General features: G+C 37.7%; 1 protein-coding gene across 2 annotated transcripts in view; it reads left to right on the top strand.

Moving 5' to 3' along the window:
- LOC149233115 (rhodanese-like domain-containing protein 8, chloroplastic) overlaps positions 1 to 15,772 on the top strand; it is a 355,412-nt gene that overhangs the window by 22,970 nt on the left and 316,670 nt on the right. For both annotated transcript variants that reach the window (XM_089379698.1, XM_089379697.1), the window contains exon 2: positions 7,912 to 7,965. In XM_089379698.1, coding sequence (XP_089235824.1) covers positions 7,912 to 7,965 — 54 coding nt within the window. The remainder of the gene's footprint in view (positions 1 to 7,911; positions 7,966 to 15,772) is intronic.

The raw sequence follows: 15,772 nt of genomic DNA, 5'->3' as shown, positions 1-15,772 counted from the left end.
ATCTCACATAGATAGATCTTGCATTCATTCATCTAACATTGCCATTTTGCATTTCAATTGGTTATTGTAATTGGAATTGTGGGCTAATTATTTGCTTGCAAGCTTTACTTTATCTTCTTGTACTTGTCAATTTCATGCTTGTTGTATTTTGAATATCATGTCATATTTAAGCATCTTTGCTTGAAGTACAAGCTTTCTTTTCACTTGCAAGTTCATTTCAAATCTTATTGCTCATATTTCTAATTGCTTATAATCTTTTGATTCCTTGTACTAACGCTTTTCTTGCAACATTGCCTATATTGTAATTTGGATCATCAATTCTTTATTTTGCAAGTATTGTAATGTGAGAATTGTTATAAGGCATTGGTATATAATTGTCATATTGATCTTGTTGTCGCACAAAGTGTCTAGGCACCGCGACAACACTCAAAGTAAGGGCTGTCACTCTTGATCTTTACTCACTCCGTTTAGACTCTCTCCTAGACAAGTCAAGGGGGGTAGTCCCTAAGATAAATGGATGAGAAAACCTGTGGATCACGGGCTTTAGGAGATTTTAATGATGGACAACCTGATGAATCTAAATGAATCTCGATTAATTTAGATGAATAGATTAAAAGCCAACGTAAACAAGACACGACCACAAGATAGAAACAATTATAGACCAGTGCCTTTGATATTTGAATTAACCATCAACTAAATAAAACAAGTTATCTAGAATGATTTTTCCAATATGTGACGAATAATGACAATCATGAATAATCAATATAAACGTCCAAAACTTTAACATGCAAGAGGCTTCAAATTTAAAATGATTTTCATTAATTTCCTAGATTTGGATTCAACTAGCTTTCCCTAATGATTTAAAACATTTATCGCACTTGACAATAGAGAAATATCAGAGACACATTTAATCACCAAATAACACTAAGGAACCTCAAATTTAAATTTTCATTATCCCTTAGGCAATAATTTTTAATGGTAACTGAAGAAATCAAAATCTTTTAATGTTACGGAAAAATGAATCAAAGGGTTAAAAAATAAAATTTTAATGGTCCATGGGCCACATTAAAATTTTTAATATGGAAATGCAAATCCCTCCAATTTATTTTAACTCCTTAGTCACCAGAGTTTAAATTTTTTAGATTTTTTAAATGTTTTAGCTTTTAGATTTTTTTTAATATTTTTAGGATTTTAATTAAAAGACAAAATCAAAATCATGAAAATCAAAAAATGTAAAAAGATAATTGAAAAACCAAGAGCTAAAGAAAAATGGGAATTTAAGTTTTTTTTTTTTGAATTTTTTAGATTTTAAAATTTTTAGAATTTTTAATTTTGTAAAAAAATAAAGAATCAAACTATACAAAAAAGACTTTTTTAATTTTTAGAATTTTTTATTGTTTAGGATTTTTAGATTTTTAAGTTTTCAGATTTCAAAAAAAAAAAATCTAAATGAAACCAAAATTGAATTTTGATTTTTAGTTAAATCAAACTAAAACATACTTCATAAAATTTTTTAACGCTACCTATCTAAAGAAACTAAATGAAACTAAATCTAAGCTATCCTACCTAACCCCACCCATACACAAATAAAATATAATAAAAGGTAAAGCTTGTGCATATTGAGTGCAGGTCCGGCGGATGGAGAATAAAGGAGGAGCAGCTCACGTGGAGAGGCCGGATGGACGAAGGATGCAAGGGAGAAAAGACGCAGGGTGAATGTGCATGGAGAATGGAGGGATGCAGACAGGTTCGATGGCAGCGGACGAGGAGATGGAGGTTGCGGGTGAGGAAGGAGGAGCGAGCAACGGATTGAGGGTGCGTGAGGGTTTTGGAACTTGTAGACTTGGACAACAATGGTGAGAACGACAGGTTAGGAAGAGAAGACGACATATGGAGCAGAGGGGCTGAGGCAGCGTGAGGGAAGGAGAACAATGGAGGAGACTGCGGGTTGCTGGACTGACGCAGGTGGGAGAATGAGGCAGCGTGGAGGGTGAGGATGAAGGATGTGGAGCTGGGCAGTGATGTTTTCCTTTTTTTAATCTTATTTTTGTTTGCAGGTTTGGAGCGCTGAGAAAACGGCTAGAGTTGCGGATTTGTGTAAGAGGGATAGCATATGGACTGGCGATTCGAAGGGATGGAGCTGCAGATGGAGATGGGTAGAAGCGCAGGGAAAGGGAGCTTGAAAGGAAATGCGGGTTCACTCTTTGCTTGTTTCATGTGTATGCAGGTTTGCTAGAGCAGAAGCTTGGACTTGAGCAGTAGATCAAATGCAGAAGACAGAGGAAAAACTTTAGGCAAAAAAAAATTTCCAGATCCATTTTTTTTTTAAAACCCAGATAATTTTTTTTTTCGAAATTTTTCCAGAAAACCCTAGGCAGCAAAAGAAATGCATCCAAAAACTTAAAATAAACCCAAGAAAACGAATTTCACACTAATGTGTTTTAATGCCTCAGATTTATGAGTGAAACCCCGGTGAAATTATTTCCAGATTCAAGAAAAGAATTTAAAACCCTGGACTGCAAAATTCTTTTGAATAAAATCCCTGCAAAAGGATATTGATGAACCCCAGAGATCCAGATCTTACCCTCCAGGGCCTAGATCTGGACTCTACACGGTTTTCTCCTTCAGATCTGTAGCTGCAATACAACAAGAAACACCCAAACAATATGTACAATGACCCAAAAAACACCCAAGTCAGAAAACTAAAATTAATTACAGATCTATATACATGAATGGCAGATCTATCAGATCTAGGGAGTGTGAGTCCAACTCTGCTCCCAGATCTGATAATCTGAGGCTCTCAACAGCCAGATCTATCGATTTAGCACAAAATTTAAATATTTTGAATTTTAGAGGAGGTACTAAGCTCAAAACCCTTCATCCATCACCCATAAAAATATCTTATGATAAGCCCGGGATCAAATTTAAGCTGGGCTCTTCAGAAAACACGGATCGAAAGTTGGCTGGTTCAGCCGAGAACTTCCCTGAACGCTTGATGATCTAATAATCAAGGATTTTCCTGCAAAACTCAATTCATCCGTCAACATAGAGCGAAAAAACGATAATAAAATTCAAATTTAATAGAGATACCTGCTATTATATTCAAAACTTAAATTATCATTCAAACCCCAGCGACTGAGCAAGATACCTGTATTCAAATCACTCTTCAGAAAGCTATCATCAATGGCTAAAAAGAAATCTATGCATGAAAATGACACATCTTATAGTATTTCCATGAAGAGTAACACCAGCATAAATTAACCCCAAAGTCTTTCTTCATTGCTCATAAAAAAAAAAGATTACAAGAGAGCTTTTTGCTTAGTACACGATCAAAAGATTACAAGAGAGCTTTTCGCCTAAGATCCCAGTGACAAAATCCATTTCGGCTTTGGGGTAATGCTGAAGGAAAACTCTGCCGACCATCTGAGAATGGATCTGTGAGACAAAAAACCTCCTGGAATGTAGATTGTCATCAGAAAAGTAGGTTTACCTAGGTAATTACATACACGACACAGATTTGTTGAGATTATTTACATTATACACATGCAGAATGGGTTTACTGAAGCGAACAGAGTTCCTTCTACAGATTAATTACTCCAGAAGACTTGGAATATGAAGGTATCCATGAGGATACAAATATTATATTAAAGTGTATGAATAAAAATGAGAATTATTTACAATGAGAACGAGAGGCTTGCTTATATATCAGGGAAGTGTTTCTTCATGAAGAGTCATGTCTCATTTAGACATGTCGCTTCGACCTAATTACTAGTTTAACTAATCATTATTTATGATTATTATTGTTTATATTATTTTTACATTATTTATATATTTTATTCGTAACATTGCCTTCTTCCTCAAAAAGCTTTGTTCTCAAAGCTTGTTAATGAAAAATGCTTGATCTCTTTTTCGATTTCAAATGTCTTTCTGTTTCGGAACAATCATCTTCTTTGATACAAGCTGATATGATCTTCTAAGTGACAAACAAAATTGTCGCACTGAGAAGGGATCAGACCATCCTAAATTAATCTTTTGCGGAATATTCTGATCATTGGAATTTTGTAATGACTTGTCAGCATAAGACGGGATTGATTTTACGTCATTATTCTCTGAAACATCAATTTGTTGTCTCTGGTCTGAATGGTCCCGATACGTAGCTTGGTTGAGTTGTCTACTCTCATGATTCGGATGTCGATATGGGACTTTACTTTCCCTTATTAGGTGTGTGGAATTTTTTTAATTTACTTCAGGGGATGATGTTGTTGAGTTCGTTACCAAACCTTCACTTGGGGTGTTTATCATCTGAACTGCAACATCCAAGCGTGTCTTTTCTTCAACTTGCTTGTCTTCTTCTTGAGTTGTGACATTCACTGGATCGGTATCTGTTGTTTTGTCATCAACTTGAATTCCTACATTTGATGCTTCCTTCTCGATAATTTGTTGTAGCTTATTTTCTAATGACTTCTTATCCTTCTTAAGTTTCTTAATTTGCGTCAGTAATTTTTCACTATGGTTTTTAAGTCGAGAAACTTCTTTATTTTTGTCAACAATGATTTTGTCAATTTCATTTTGTATATTTTGTAATGCTTTTTTACCTTCTTGAGAAATTACTTTTGAAATATCTGATATATCTTCTGGCGTTACTGAATTTGGTTTCAGCGTAACATCTTGGAGTGTTATTTTCTTCCTCTTGTGGGAAAATGTCAAAAACTTCTTTTTTGTATTTAAAATAAAGGACCCTAGAGTTTCCATCTAGGGTAAGCCCAAAACAATGTCACTATTGTCAAGAAATAAAGTTTTCACGGTGAATTGCGAGGTAAAAGTGTAATCTCCAATACTTAGGTGTAGATTGCTAATGTCGTATTGTTCATCACATATGCCAGAACAATTTGTTTCAATTATATTTGATTCATGAATCACCAAATGGTTACCACATTTATGATTAACATAATTATTTTCTTCAGCAAGACTGATAGAGATTATGATATCTCTTCCTGCGAGTGATCCTCTGACTTTAAATAATGTATCAACTCTTTTACTAAAGGTTCTAGGAAACCTTTCATTACTAGTCTCCATTTTACTTCTTAAATGTTATATATATATATATATTTAATATAAAACTATGTTGATATTATATAATATAGTTTATATTAATATTATTTGAAATATATTAATATGTAAATATATATTAATATCAAATAGAATTTTGTTAGTATATTAATATCTAATTGAATCAATCACCCGATTTATTTTTATTTTTATTTTTTTTAAAACAAATAAGACTTAGTTTTACGAAAGGGTGTGTCTTTGTGTTTACTGAAGGTGTGACTCTTGGATACCCGAGACCTCTTGAAAATGGTGGAGGCGACTATGCAGTCAACACCTGTGGAAAGTTTGGTTGGCCATAGATAGCAGAGAGGGTAGGGTTGTCGGCTTTATACCAAATGGAACGATGATGGATCAATGGACAAAAGCGTAGGTAGGGTTCAGCGGTGGCAAAGGAAATTATAGCGGAACTGGTGGTAGAAGTGCGGTGAAATATATGGAGAGTCTATGGAGTTATTCTGGTCGCAGTATTGATAATCTCCCTCAACTTGACCCGTCAGATTAATGATTGTCACGCTGTGTGGTTCCGTCATAAATGGAATATGATATTTGATATTTTTGGGCAACTCGTGTCACAATAATAGTGAAGTTCAACGACGAGTCTCTTTCAAGGTGATGAAAATTCCAGGTTGCAGATTATGCTCAAATACGCTTTCACTACGCGCTAGGTTGCTTCAAGACGACGGCACGAAGGATGGGTTTCCCTTGAAATCTTCCTCAAATGTTTAGAGATTGTGCACGCAACCAACTATTTTTATTTTTTACGTGGTACTGGCTCTGTGTCATCGGTCGAAGCCACAACAATTAAATGTAGTGGACGCGTTTGGATTTTCTTGAATTCGCGAAAATATAGCGGATATCCCTCTCTGATTAGCGAAAACTAAAAAGCTTAAAAAAATGACAGTGGAACTCATAGAGTATAATTTTCCTTACAGAAGAGTTGGTTTTTTTGACTCTTTTTTTGTATTTATAATTTTTCTCTCTTTTTTTTTTAATATGGCCAAAGACCTAAAAAAATGGAGAATCTCTAGAAACTGATAGCGAAACGCTTTAACGACAACGACATTGACGAATTTGATGGTCAAGGATCTGGATCGAAGAGCGTGGCAAGCAGCCAGAGGATCGACTCCTCTGATACCAAATGAAGCGAACAAAGTTCCTTTTATAGATTAATTACTCCAGAAGACTTGGAATATGAAGGTATCCATGAGGATACAAATATTATATTAAAGTGTATGAATAAGAATGAGAATGTTTTACAATGAGAACGAGAGGCTTGCTTATATATCAGGCAAGTGTCTCTTCATGAAGAGTCATGTCTCATTTAGACATGCCTCTTCAACCTAATTACTAGTTTAACTAATCATTATTTATGATTATTATTGTTTATATTATTTTTACATTATTTATATATTTTATTCGTAACATTTACATTATAACATGATCCTTAGGCTGATGATGATCGCTAGATGGTAGGAACACATCGATTAGGCGCTATCCCTTTTGCCAAAAAAGGGGGTGTACTGCTATGGGTCGTTGACACGTAGTGGTCAATAGATCTAATTAAATCTATCTTTTAACATTCACATTCCTCAATAATAGTTTGACTTGCTAATTAATCTCAAATCAAGTTATCTAGAGAGGTAGTTGCCTTTTCCTTGATCTCATAGAGCTTTTTGTTTCAACAAGTTTTCCATCATTTAGGGATTACCCCCCATAGCTTGCCTAGGAGAGAGCTTAAACAAAGTGAGTAGGGAATAGTTGACGACCCACTCTGAGCGTTGCACCATAAAGACTATACCTTGTGGGGTTGGAAACATTTCCCACATCTAGGTGTACATGTTAGGCGACAACATGCCTCTAGCAATGTAGGGTGTTCCCTCATTAGTAGGTGTTTCTCCAATTCATGTGTTCATCTTCCTCCTTCAAACCAAAATTACTCCTTCACACCTATCTTACCCCAATTAATGAGTAGAAAGGTGCTTGGGCAAGATAGGATAAGGTGCATGACCTTCAAGTCTCTTCTCGCAACCTATAATTGCCATCGAATGCCAAGGATCTTTTGCTATGCTTGGCAAGAAAAGAAAGCCCATGAATAAGACATTCATTTTCAAGCAGTAACATAAGGCATAGACATTGCTTTTACTCATTCAATCATTATAATGCTAAATGTAGGTTTCTTAGTATTTTTTTTTCTTTACAACGTGAGAAATTTGGGTAAAATGCATTATGAATCTACTTTGCCTGCACTTTTCGTACCTCCTTCTAGTGAAATGCTTATGTTGATGTGGCTTGTAGTTTGTTTAAAAAATGATTATGATCCCTTTTCGGTATAGGGAATTTCCCAACAATAGAATATGCCTAGATTCCTATTTTGATTGCTTCAACAACTAAATAAGAATAAGCATATTTGGAAATTTGTTGGTGTAGGGAACTTTAGAGTTGTCATTTTGTGATTCAATTATTTATAAATTTTTATTGATATTGGATCAAAAAATATGTAGTCATAGAAAATAAAATGGTTTGGTTAGATAAATGAAAGAAGACAAAATTAAAATGTTGAATTTGTAATGATCTTGATATATTGATTTGTATAACATCAATAATTATGTTCTCTTGTATTCCACCTCTATTTATTATCCCAGGAAAGCTCATTTATATTTAGATGCTTCTCTTATTTATGTAGATTTGAACTACTGTAAATTTTTTTAAGCTTCATCTTCAAGATCTTATGAATCTTTAGTAGATGCTAATGCCCCTTCAATGTCAATTGATTGCTTACTTTATTGACTTTAATCTCTATAGGGCCGAGATATACATGGTCGTATATATATGAGTCAACAAGGCATCAATGCACAGGTCATTTTCTTTCCCTCTATATGCATATTTATCTGTAATTTGATATCTAGTTGGTTTCATCCTTGTCACTTTCTTTTTTCTTAAATAAAAACTTTTATTTATTTGCAAATCAAGATACTATACCTCTTCTGTTCGCTGTAAAACAATATGGGAGGGGGCTGATGGATTTATTCTTTGGTTGAGAGTCATGATGAAAATGCTTAGACTGCTAAATAGGTTTAAAGTTTTAAACACGAGCAAATCTGGATTTTACTAGAACTAGATACCATATTAGAGAATTTTGTTGCTGAATTATTAGTTGAACTTATAGATAAGGAAGGGTTACCGGTCATTTTAGTAGAGCAGCTAAGGTCCTGATAGCCTTGCTAGATGGGAACACACAGGGCAAGGACCCATTGTCTCTTCGGTCTGAGCCCCCACTATTTAGGCCTAACACCTCCTAAACAGCCAAGGTAGGAGTCCCTAAATGTTCCCCTGCAACTCCGGTTTTATGTCAAGTGCCTTGTATGAACTTTGGAGTCAAAGAGATGGAGGTTTTCTTGAATTGTATGCTATCCTACCTAAAAAAAATGCTAAAACCAGAGCATATTTATATAACATATATTAGTAGCCAAATTATTTCAAAGATATTGCATGTAACCTATGTATATTAGTCTACTAGAATTACCCTAACCAAAAATGTGATTATATGTTGATTATGAAGTTTGGTTAAAGAGTTAATGATTTACAATAGCTTGCTGCCCTATATGACTACGTGTGAAGCCTGTGTGAAATGCGGGGACAGCAAGCTAATTTGCTGTAATAGCCAATCTGCTGTGAGAAAAACACCTCTAGAGTCTAGACAGTTACCCCAGAGTGTAGAAAGGTTGGAGGGTGATTGTAAAGGCTTTAGGGCCTTCCCTTTATTAAATTTGGGTTGAAAAGTCAATTTCCGGCTAGCTAGAAAGTGATTTTCAGCTTTCTGGGTTATGTTTAATAACTTAAAATTTTTCCAGAAAATTATTATTCAATTTAAATGGTTGGAAAATAGATTTTATTCAACTCTAATGCGAAAATTTTGCTAATAAATGAATATAGAGCTGAAAATTACAAGTTTTAGTGCAAGATACTTACCTATAGGCATGTAGAATTTGCTTTTCTGATGGCTGAAAATGCATATCCAGTAAACAAAAACCCTCTTAACTTGGTAATTGTTGATTTTTCATGATCTTCTCTACTGATAATTACTTTCGAATGATTTATTAATTAATCTATCTTATGTCACATTCATCATTAAGCAATTATACATAGAAAATTTCAGCAAAATTGCAATAATGATGGTAGAATCATAAAGAGACAGCCAAGCACAAGAGGCACAAAATTTTACCTTGAGAAAACCCTAACTAGGGAAAAACCCAACAATCTTAGGAGAAATTGATCACTCTTACAAAAGTATAATCTTTGTTTTATAAGACAACCTGGGAACTCCCCGGGCTTGACCGACTCTTCTCCCATGAACAAACTTCTAGGGCGTGACTAGGTCTTCTCCCATGAACAGCATTCTCTTGAAGGTCTTGGTCCTGAGGTTACAAAGTCTTCTTCTAGGGCTTCGGCCCTCTTTCTTCATATAGAACAAAACCAGAACTTTGGTGGCTTATTAAGACCTGTCCTCCTTTAAAAAAAACAACAGTTACTTTGACCTTTCTTTTTCCTCAAATAGACAGATACGTAACTCGACTTCTCTTGTTTCAATTCATCCTTCCGATGAAGATCTGCGGCTACCTTTCCTTGTGATTCTTCACGAAGATGATGTCCCAAATGAGAAGGGCTAATGCCCTTTTTACAATGTTCTAAGGTGCCCCAAGAGGCAAGTCCTTAGTGCTTGGCCGAATTAAACAATTGGAGCCGACCTGTACTTTTGGAGGCAAAATTGAAATTTTAAATTTCCTTTTATTTTTTTATTTTATTTTTTCTTTTAGGGCCGACATGTAGTGAAGAATACTGATTGCAACTACCAAAATTCAACAGTAATCTGCAACCAAAAGGCTAGATACAAGAGCAAATTTGGATTTTACTAGAACTAGATACTGAATTAGGGCATTTTGTTGCTAAACTATTAGTTGAACTTATAGATAGGGAAGTGTTACCAATCATTTTAGCAAGGTTGCTAAGGTCCTAATAGCTTTGCTAGATGGGCATGTTGACCACTAGAGTGGCACTTGATGATTATATGACGACTCCATGCCCAAGGATGATCCAAAGGACACTTGTACCATCAGATATCATCTGTCAACAAGAGTTTTTAAACTCTACTTCTTCGTCTCACTTTCTTCTTCAATCCTTAGATTCCATAGCGCTACGAGGATATTGTATAAATGTCACTAGCATGATGAATAAAGCCATGTAACAGGCCTAGGGTGTGTTAAATTTTTTTAGGGTGACATTGTTCTTTACTTTGACAATTGCATTTCACCATTAATACATTAAGTTCACCCCATATCATCATTACATTGCTCAGATCTACATCATATACATCAACATATGCAATTATACAGAAAGAAATAACATCATCATCATCATCATCAATGCAGTGGAATATAAAATGAACAATTAAAGAAAGCATGCACACACATAGAGACACCAGGATTGGTCTGAGACGAGGGAAAAACTCACTATGGGGAAAACCCTTGCAAATCTTCTTCTTCTTAGATCGTCATCAAATGATGCAGCTGATATTTTTATTGGATCCCTCTCATTGAGAGGTGTAGGATTGATCTAAAGATCATCCGATTCCGATAAGTATTTATGAAGTTATGAATTTATTTATGTTATGGACAAATTGTTAAGTTGGCCAACAACTTATGTAGGCTCAGAAGCCCAACAGTCATGTCTATTCAACCTCTATGTTTTATTATAAATAGAAGAGGACTTCAAGTCATTTCGTCACACACTTGGATCTCTTCTTCTCTCTACTTGTCTTTGGGCTTTAGTAGGAGGAGAGATCCTAAGGAAAAGCTGGAACTGCTAGAAAAGCCAGAACTGCCGGAAAAGTTCGAAAAGCTAGAAATACCGAAAAAGCCGAAAAAGCTAGAACTGCTGGAAAAGTCAGAACTGCCGGAAAAGTCGGAAACGCCGGAAAAGCTGGAAATACCGGAAAAGCTACAAAAGTCGGAAAAGCCGGAAATGCCGGAATTGTCGGAACTGCCAGAAAAGCCGGAACTGCCATAAAAGTCGGAACTGCCAGAAAAACTGGAACTATCGGGAACTGCCGAAACAGCCAGATCATTTGTCTCCGAAGGAAGGCTGCATGATGTATGAGATCATGGGCAACATAATAAGCAACATGATAATATGAGCATGGGCAACATAATGATGCATGTCGATATGAGCATGGGCAGCATAATGATGAATGAGATCATGAGCATGGGCAACTTGATGATGAATAAGACCATGGAAGATGCAGCATGATGAGCAGCATGAAGATGAGAGTAGCTTAGTCATCAAGGTTCAACACATGTGACAGTACAACAAGGTGTCACACGGTAATGTGTAGCAAATAGACGAGATGCAACACTATGATAGGTGAACGAGTCACCTTAGAGAATCAGTGGAAGCAATATGTCTTCAACTAATCTCATGCCGATATCAAAAGTCAAAGTGATTGACTTCTATTGTAAATGAACTATCTCCCTCACTTTCTCTGCTGAACTTTGAAGAACATAAAAGAAGAATTGATCAAGGGTTTCCCCACATTGGGGTTTGTCCCTGGTTAGCGCCACATCTTGTGTCCTCTTCTCTTGGCTTGTCTTTTGCGATTTATATTTATGTTTTATCTGCAGTTTACTTTATGCTGATGTGATTGCTAATGTGGAAAAGAAATTGAAATAAATTGCTCTAACATAGAAGATACCTAAAATTAACATGGTATCAGAGCTGAGGTGAAGACAATGCCCAAGCAAGAGTGAAAGAGCAATCACCAAAGACAATAGGGACAAGACAAAAGGATCAATGGGTTCCACATCTCTCTTCTAAGTTCACAAAGGGTGAAGTCGAAGCAGAACATATTATCAGAATGGTGTAGCGGAAGTTTCTGATGGCTCGGCTACAGATCACTTCATTGGGAAGTTCGAATCTAAGGGTGGAAGGAAAGGCGGATGCCTTGGTTGCAATAAGTTTGGCCATTATGCGAAGGAGTGTCTCAAGGTAATGCAGGTCATCAAGGAAATGGTCGACTCTTTAATGAAAGCAAGGAACCCCAAATCACTTTTATGTACCTGATCGCAAGAAGAACCTAGTGTCCATCTCGGAAATGGAAGTCAAAGGTTTCAGGGTGGCACTCATCGATGGAAAGGTACGTGTTTGGAAATAGAATTTTCAAAGATGTTTTTGAGTTTAGGGTTGTATCAAATTGCAGGAAGTCCACTGGGGACCAGGTCCATTGTCACGTAGCACCGAAGGTTTGTGAGTCAAATGGTGACAGGGATGCCTGAATTCAAAAGGAGCATGAAAGTACATGTCTGAGATGTATCGAAGGAAAATCTTAAAAAGGGGACCATTCCCCTCATGTAGCAGGTCCACAGGTCTGGAACAAAACCCAAGGGGTCTGAGATTGATAATCAGGAATCTTGCATATGCAGGTGGAAGAAAGCCCTCTATGGCTTGAAGCAAAACACCTCGGGCATAGTATGAGAGGATCGATAGCTGTCTGATAAAGCTGAGATTCACTCGGAGTGAAACGGATCTAAACCATCCAAAGGTTGTGGATGATAGACCTCTCATACCAACACCTTATGAGGACGACCTACTTCTAATAGGTGCAGGCCCTCTCATTTGCAGAAGTAAGAGGGAGTTGGATTCCAGATGTGGAATGGTGAACTGCAAGGTTGTGACTACCTTGAGGATCTTAACTTTTAGAAGTTATATGGTAGTGATGTTGGACCAGATTTGGGAAATGCCTCTGAATCTCATAAACTCATTCGCGTTGATGTTCTTGGTGAACTTTCGTCTGGACATATGTTTTGCAGTTAGCATGGTGAGCTCATATTTGGTTGAACCTCACTGGATTGGTGCCAAGAATCTTCTGAGATGTCTTAAGGGCACAATCTCTCATGGATTGAGATACACTGCCGAAAATATGAAACTGCATGATTATTCGAATGCTGATTGGGTAGGCAGTGTGGAGGATCACTAGAGCACTTCTTACTGCTGTTTCTCTTTGGATTCTGCTTCGATATCATGGATGGGCAGGACGCAGAAGTCGATTGTTATAAGCGCTGCTGAGACCAGATACATATCTACGAGTATGATCTCGTATGAAGCTGCCTGATTGGGGAAGCTCTTCAAGTGAGCTATTTGTACCACTGTGATTCTCTGTGACAACCTGAGGTGGGATTCGATTATTGAGGAATCCCATATTCGACGATTGCTCCAGTAGATAGACATTAGATACTACCTTATCTGGGATATGGTAAGTCTATGAGCAAGGAAGCTCCACCGCTATGAGATGATGTACAGGTCGCTACACTTTGTCTAAGCCTCGGGGGAAAGATCAAATCTGTGATTTTCCCGGACGACTTGGAGTCGTCAAGAGACCCTTGTACAAGGGTCCTGCATATTGTATACATTGAGCTCTGGGGGCTTGTGGTTCTTACTGGAGCAACATACGACCACAAGGTGACTCACCCTCCCTTGGTGGTGCACATTGGGACAAGATGATTCACTCTCCTGTGGACAAGATGATTCGCTCTCTTGTGGGACAAGATGATTTGCTCTCCTGTGGACAGGATGATTCACTCTCCTGTGGACAGGATGATTCACTCTCTTGTGAACAAGATGATTCGCTCTCTTGTGGGACAATATGATTCGCTTTCTTGTGGGACATGATGATAAGCTCTCCCGTGTAGCAGGATGATTAGTTCTCCTGTGAGGTCTGGATGATGTGTTCTCCATGACGATGTGTAGCAGGATGATTAGTTCTCCTGTGAGGCTTGAATGATGTGTTCTCCATGGCGATTATGTAGCAAGATGATTAGTTCTTCTGTGAGGACAAGATTGATTAAGTTCTCTTGTCGAGGCATCCTATCCATGCAGTCTGGGACTCATGGGAAGTACCTCTCATCTGATCAATGAGCAGGGAAATGAGGATAGGGACCATAGTAGTACCGATGGACGTATCGCTGTATCTACCGTACTCCCTATGCTAGGATGACCTTTATTGATCTAGGATCAATGATACTGGTTTGGGACCAGTGGTAGGAGTTGTACCCAGTATGACATTGACTTCGGGTCGGTTGAGGACTAGTCTAGGACCAGTGGTACATACTCTGAGACTGACTTCGAGTCAGTAGAGTACTGGTCTGGGACTAGTGGTAGGAGTTGTACCCACTATGACACTGACTTCGAGTCGATTGAGGATTGGTCTGGGACCAGTGGTACATACTCTGAGACTGACTTCGAGTCAATAGGCACTGGTTTGGGACTAGTGGTAGGAGTTGTACCTACTATGACATTGACTTCGGGTCAGTTGAGGACTGGTCTAGGACCAGTGGTACACACTCTGTGATCGACTTTAGGTCAATGGAGAATGGTATGACACATTCTCGATCAATTCTTCTTCTTCATGGTTTAGCAGAGCTAAGTTGAGCAGAGTAGAGCCAACAAAGCTGAGCAGAGCAGAGCAGAGCTAACAGAGCTGAGCAAAGCCAGCAGAGCTGAGCAGAGCCAGCAGAGCTGAGCAGAGCCAGTAGAGCTGAGCAGAGCCAACAGAGTTGAGCAGAGCAGAGCCAGCAGAGTAGAGCAGAGCCAACAGAGTTGAGCAAAGCAGAGCAGAGCAGTGCAGGGCACTGATAGCAGAGATAGTACAGTTGGGCATATGGATCAGCGGATGGAGTTCTCCCTAGTTGAGAGGGAGTGTTAAAGTTGGCAACTAGGGCCAAACTCCATGTGGGTCATATTATTTATGGCAGCTGATATTTTTATTGGATCCCTCTCATTGAGAGGTGTAGGATTGATCTAAAGATCATCTGATTCCGATAAGTATTTATGAAGTTATGAATTTATTTATGTTATGGACAAATGGTTAAGTCGGCTAACAACTTATGTCGGCTCAGAAGCCCAATAGTCATGTCTATTCAACCTCTATGTTTTAGTATAAATAGAAGAAGACTTCAAGTCATTTCTACACACACTTGGATCTCTTCCTCTCTCTACTTGTCTTTGGGTTTTAGTAGGAGGAGAGATCGTAAGGAAATGCTGGAAAAGCCGAAATGGCTGGAAAAGCCGAAAAAGGCGGAATAGCCGGAAAAGTTGGAATTGCCGGAAAAGCCAGAATTGCTGGAAAAGCCGGAAACACTGGAAAAGCCGGAAATACCGGAAAAGCCAGAAAAGCCAGAAAAGCCGGGAAAGCTGGAATTGCTGGAAAAGTTGGAAAAGCTAGAAACGCTGGAAATACCAGAAATACCATAAAAGCCAGAAAAGTCGGAAAAGGCGGAAAAGTTGGAAATGCCGGAACTGTCGAAATTGCCAGAAAAGCCGGAACTATCGGAAACTGCCGAAACTGCCGGAGCATTTGTCTCCGAAGGAAGGCAGCATTATGTATGAGATCATGGGCAACATAATAAGTAGCATGATGATATGAGCATGGGCAGCATAATGATGCATGATGATATGAGCATGGGCAACATAATGATGAATGAGATCATGAGCATGGGCAGCTTGATGATGAATAAGACCATGGAAGATGCAGCATGATGAGTAGCATGAAGATGAGAGCAGCTCAGTCATCAAGGTTCAACACATGTGACAGTACAACAAGGTGTCACACGGTAAT

This window comes from Pinus tabuliformis, chromosome J (genome assembly GCF_031772625.1).
Source record: "Pinus tabuliformis cultivar Carrire ecotype Pingquan chromosome J, CPIR1, whole genome shotgun sequence".
Classification (NCBI taxonomy): domain Eukaryota; kingdom Viridiplantae; phylum Streptophyta; class Pinopsida; order Pinales; family Pinaceae; genus Pinus; species Pinus tabuliformis.
This window is presented reverse-complemented; position numbering and strand designations above follow the sequence as displayed.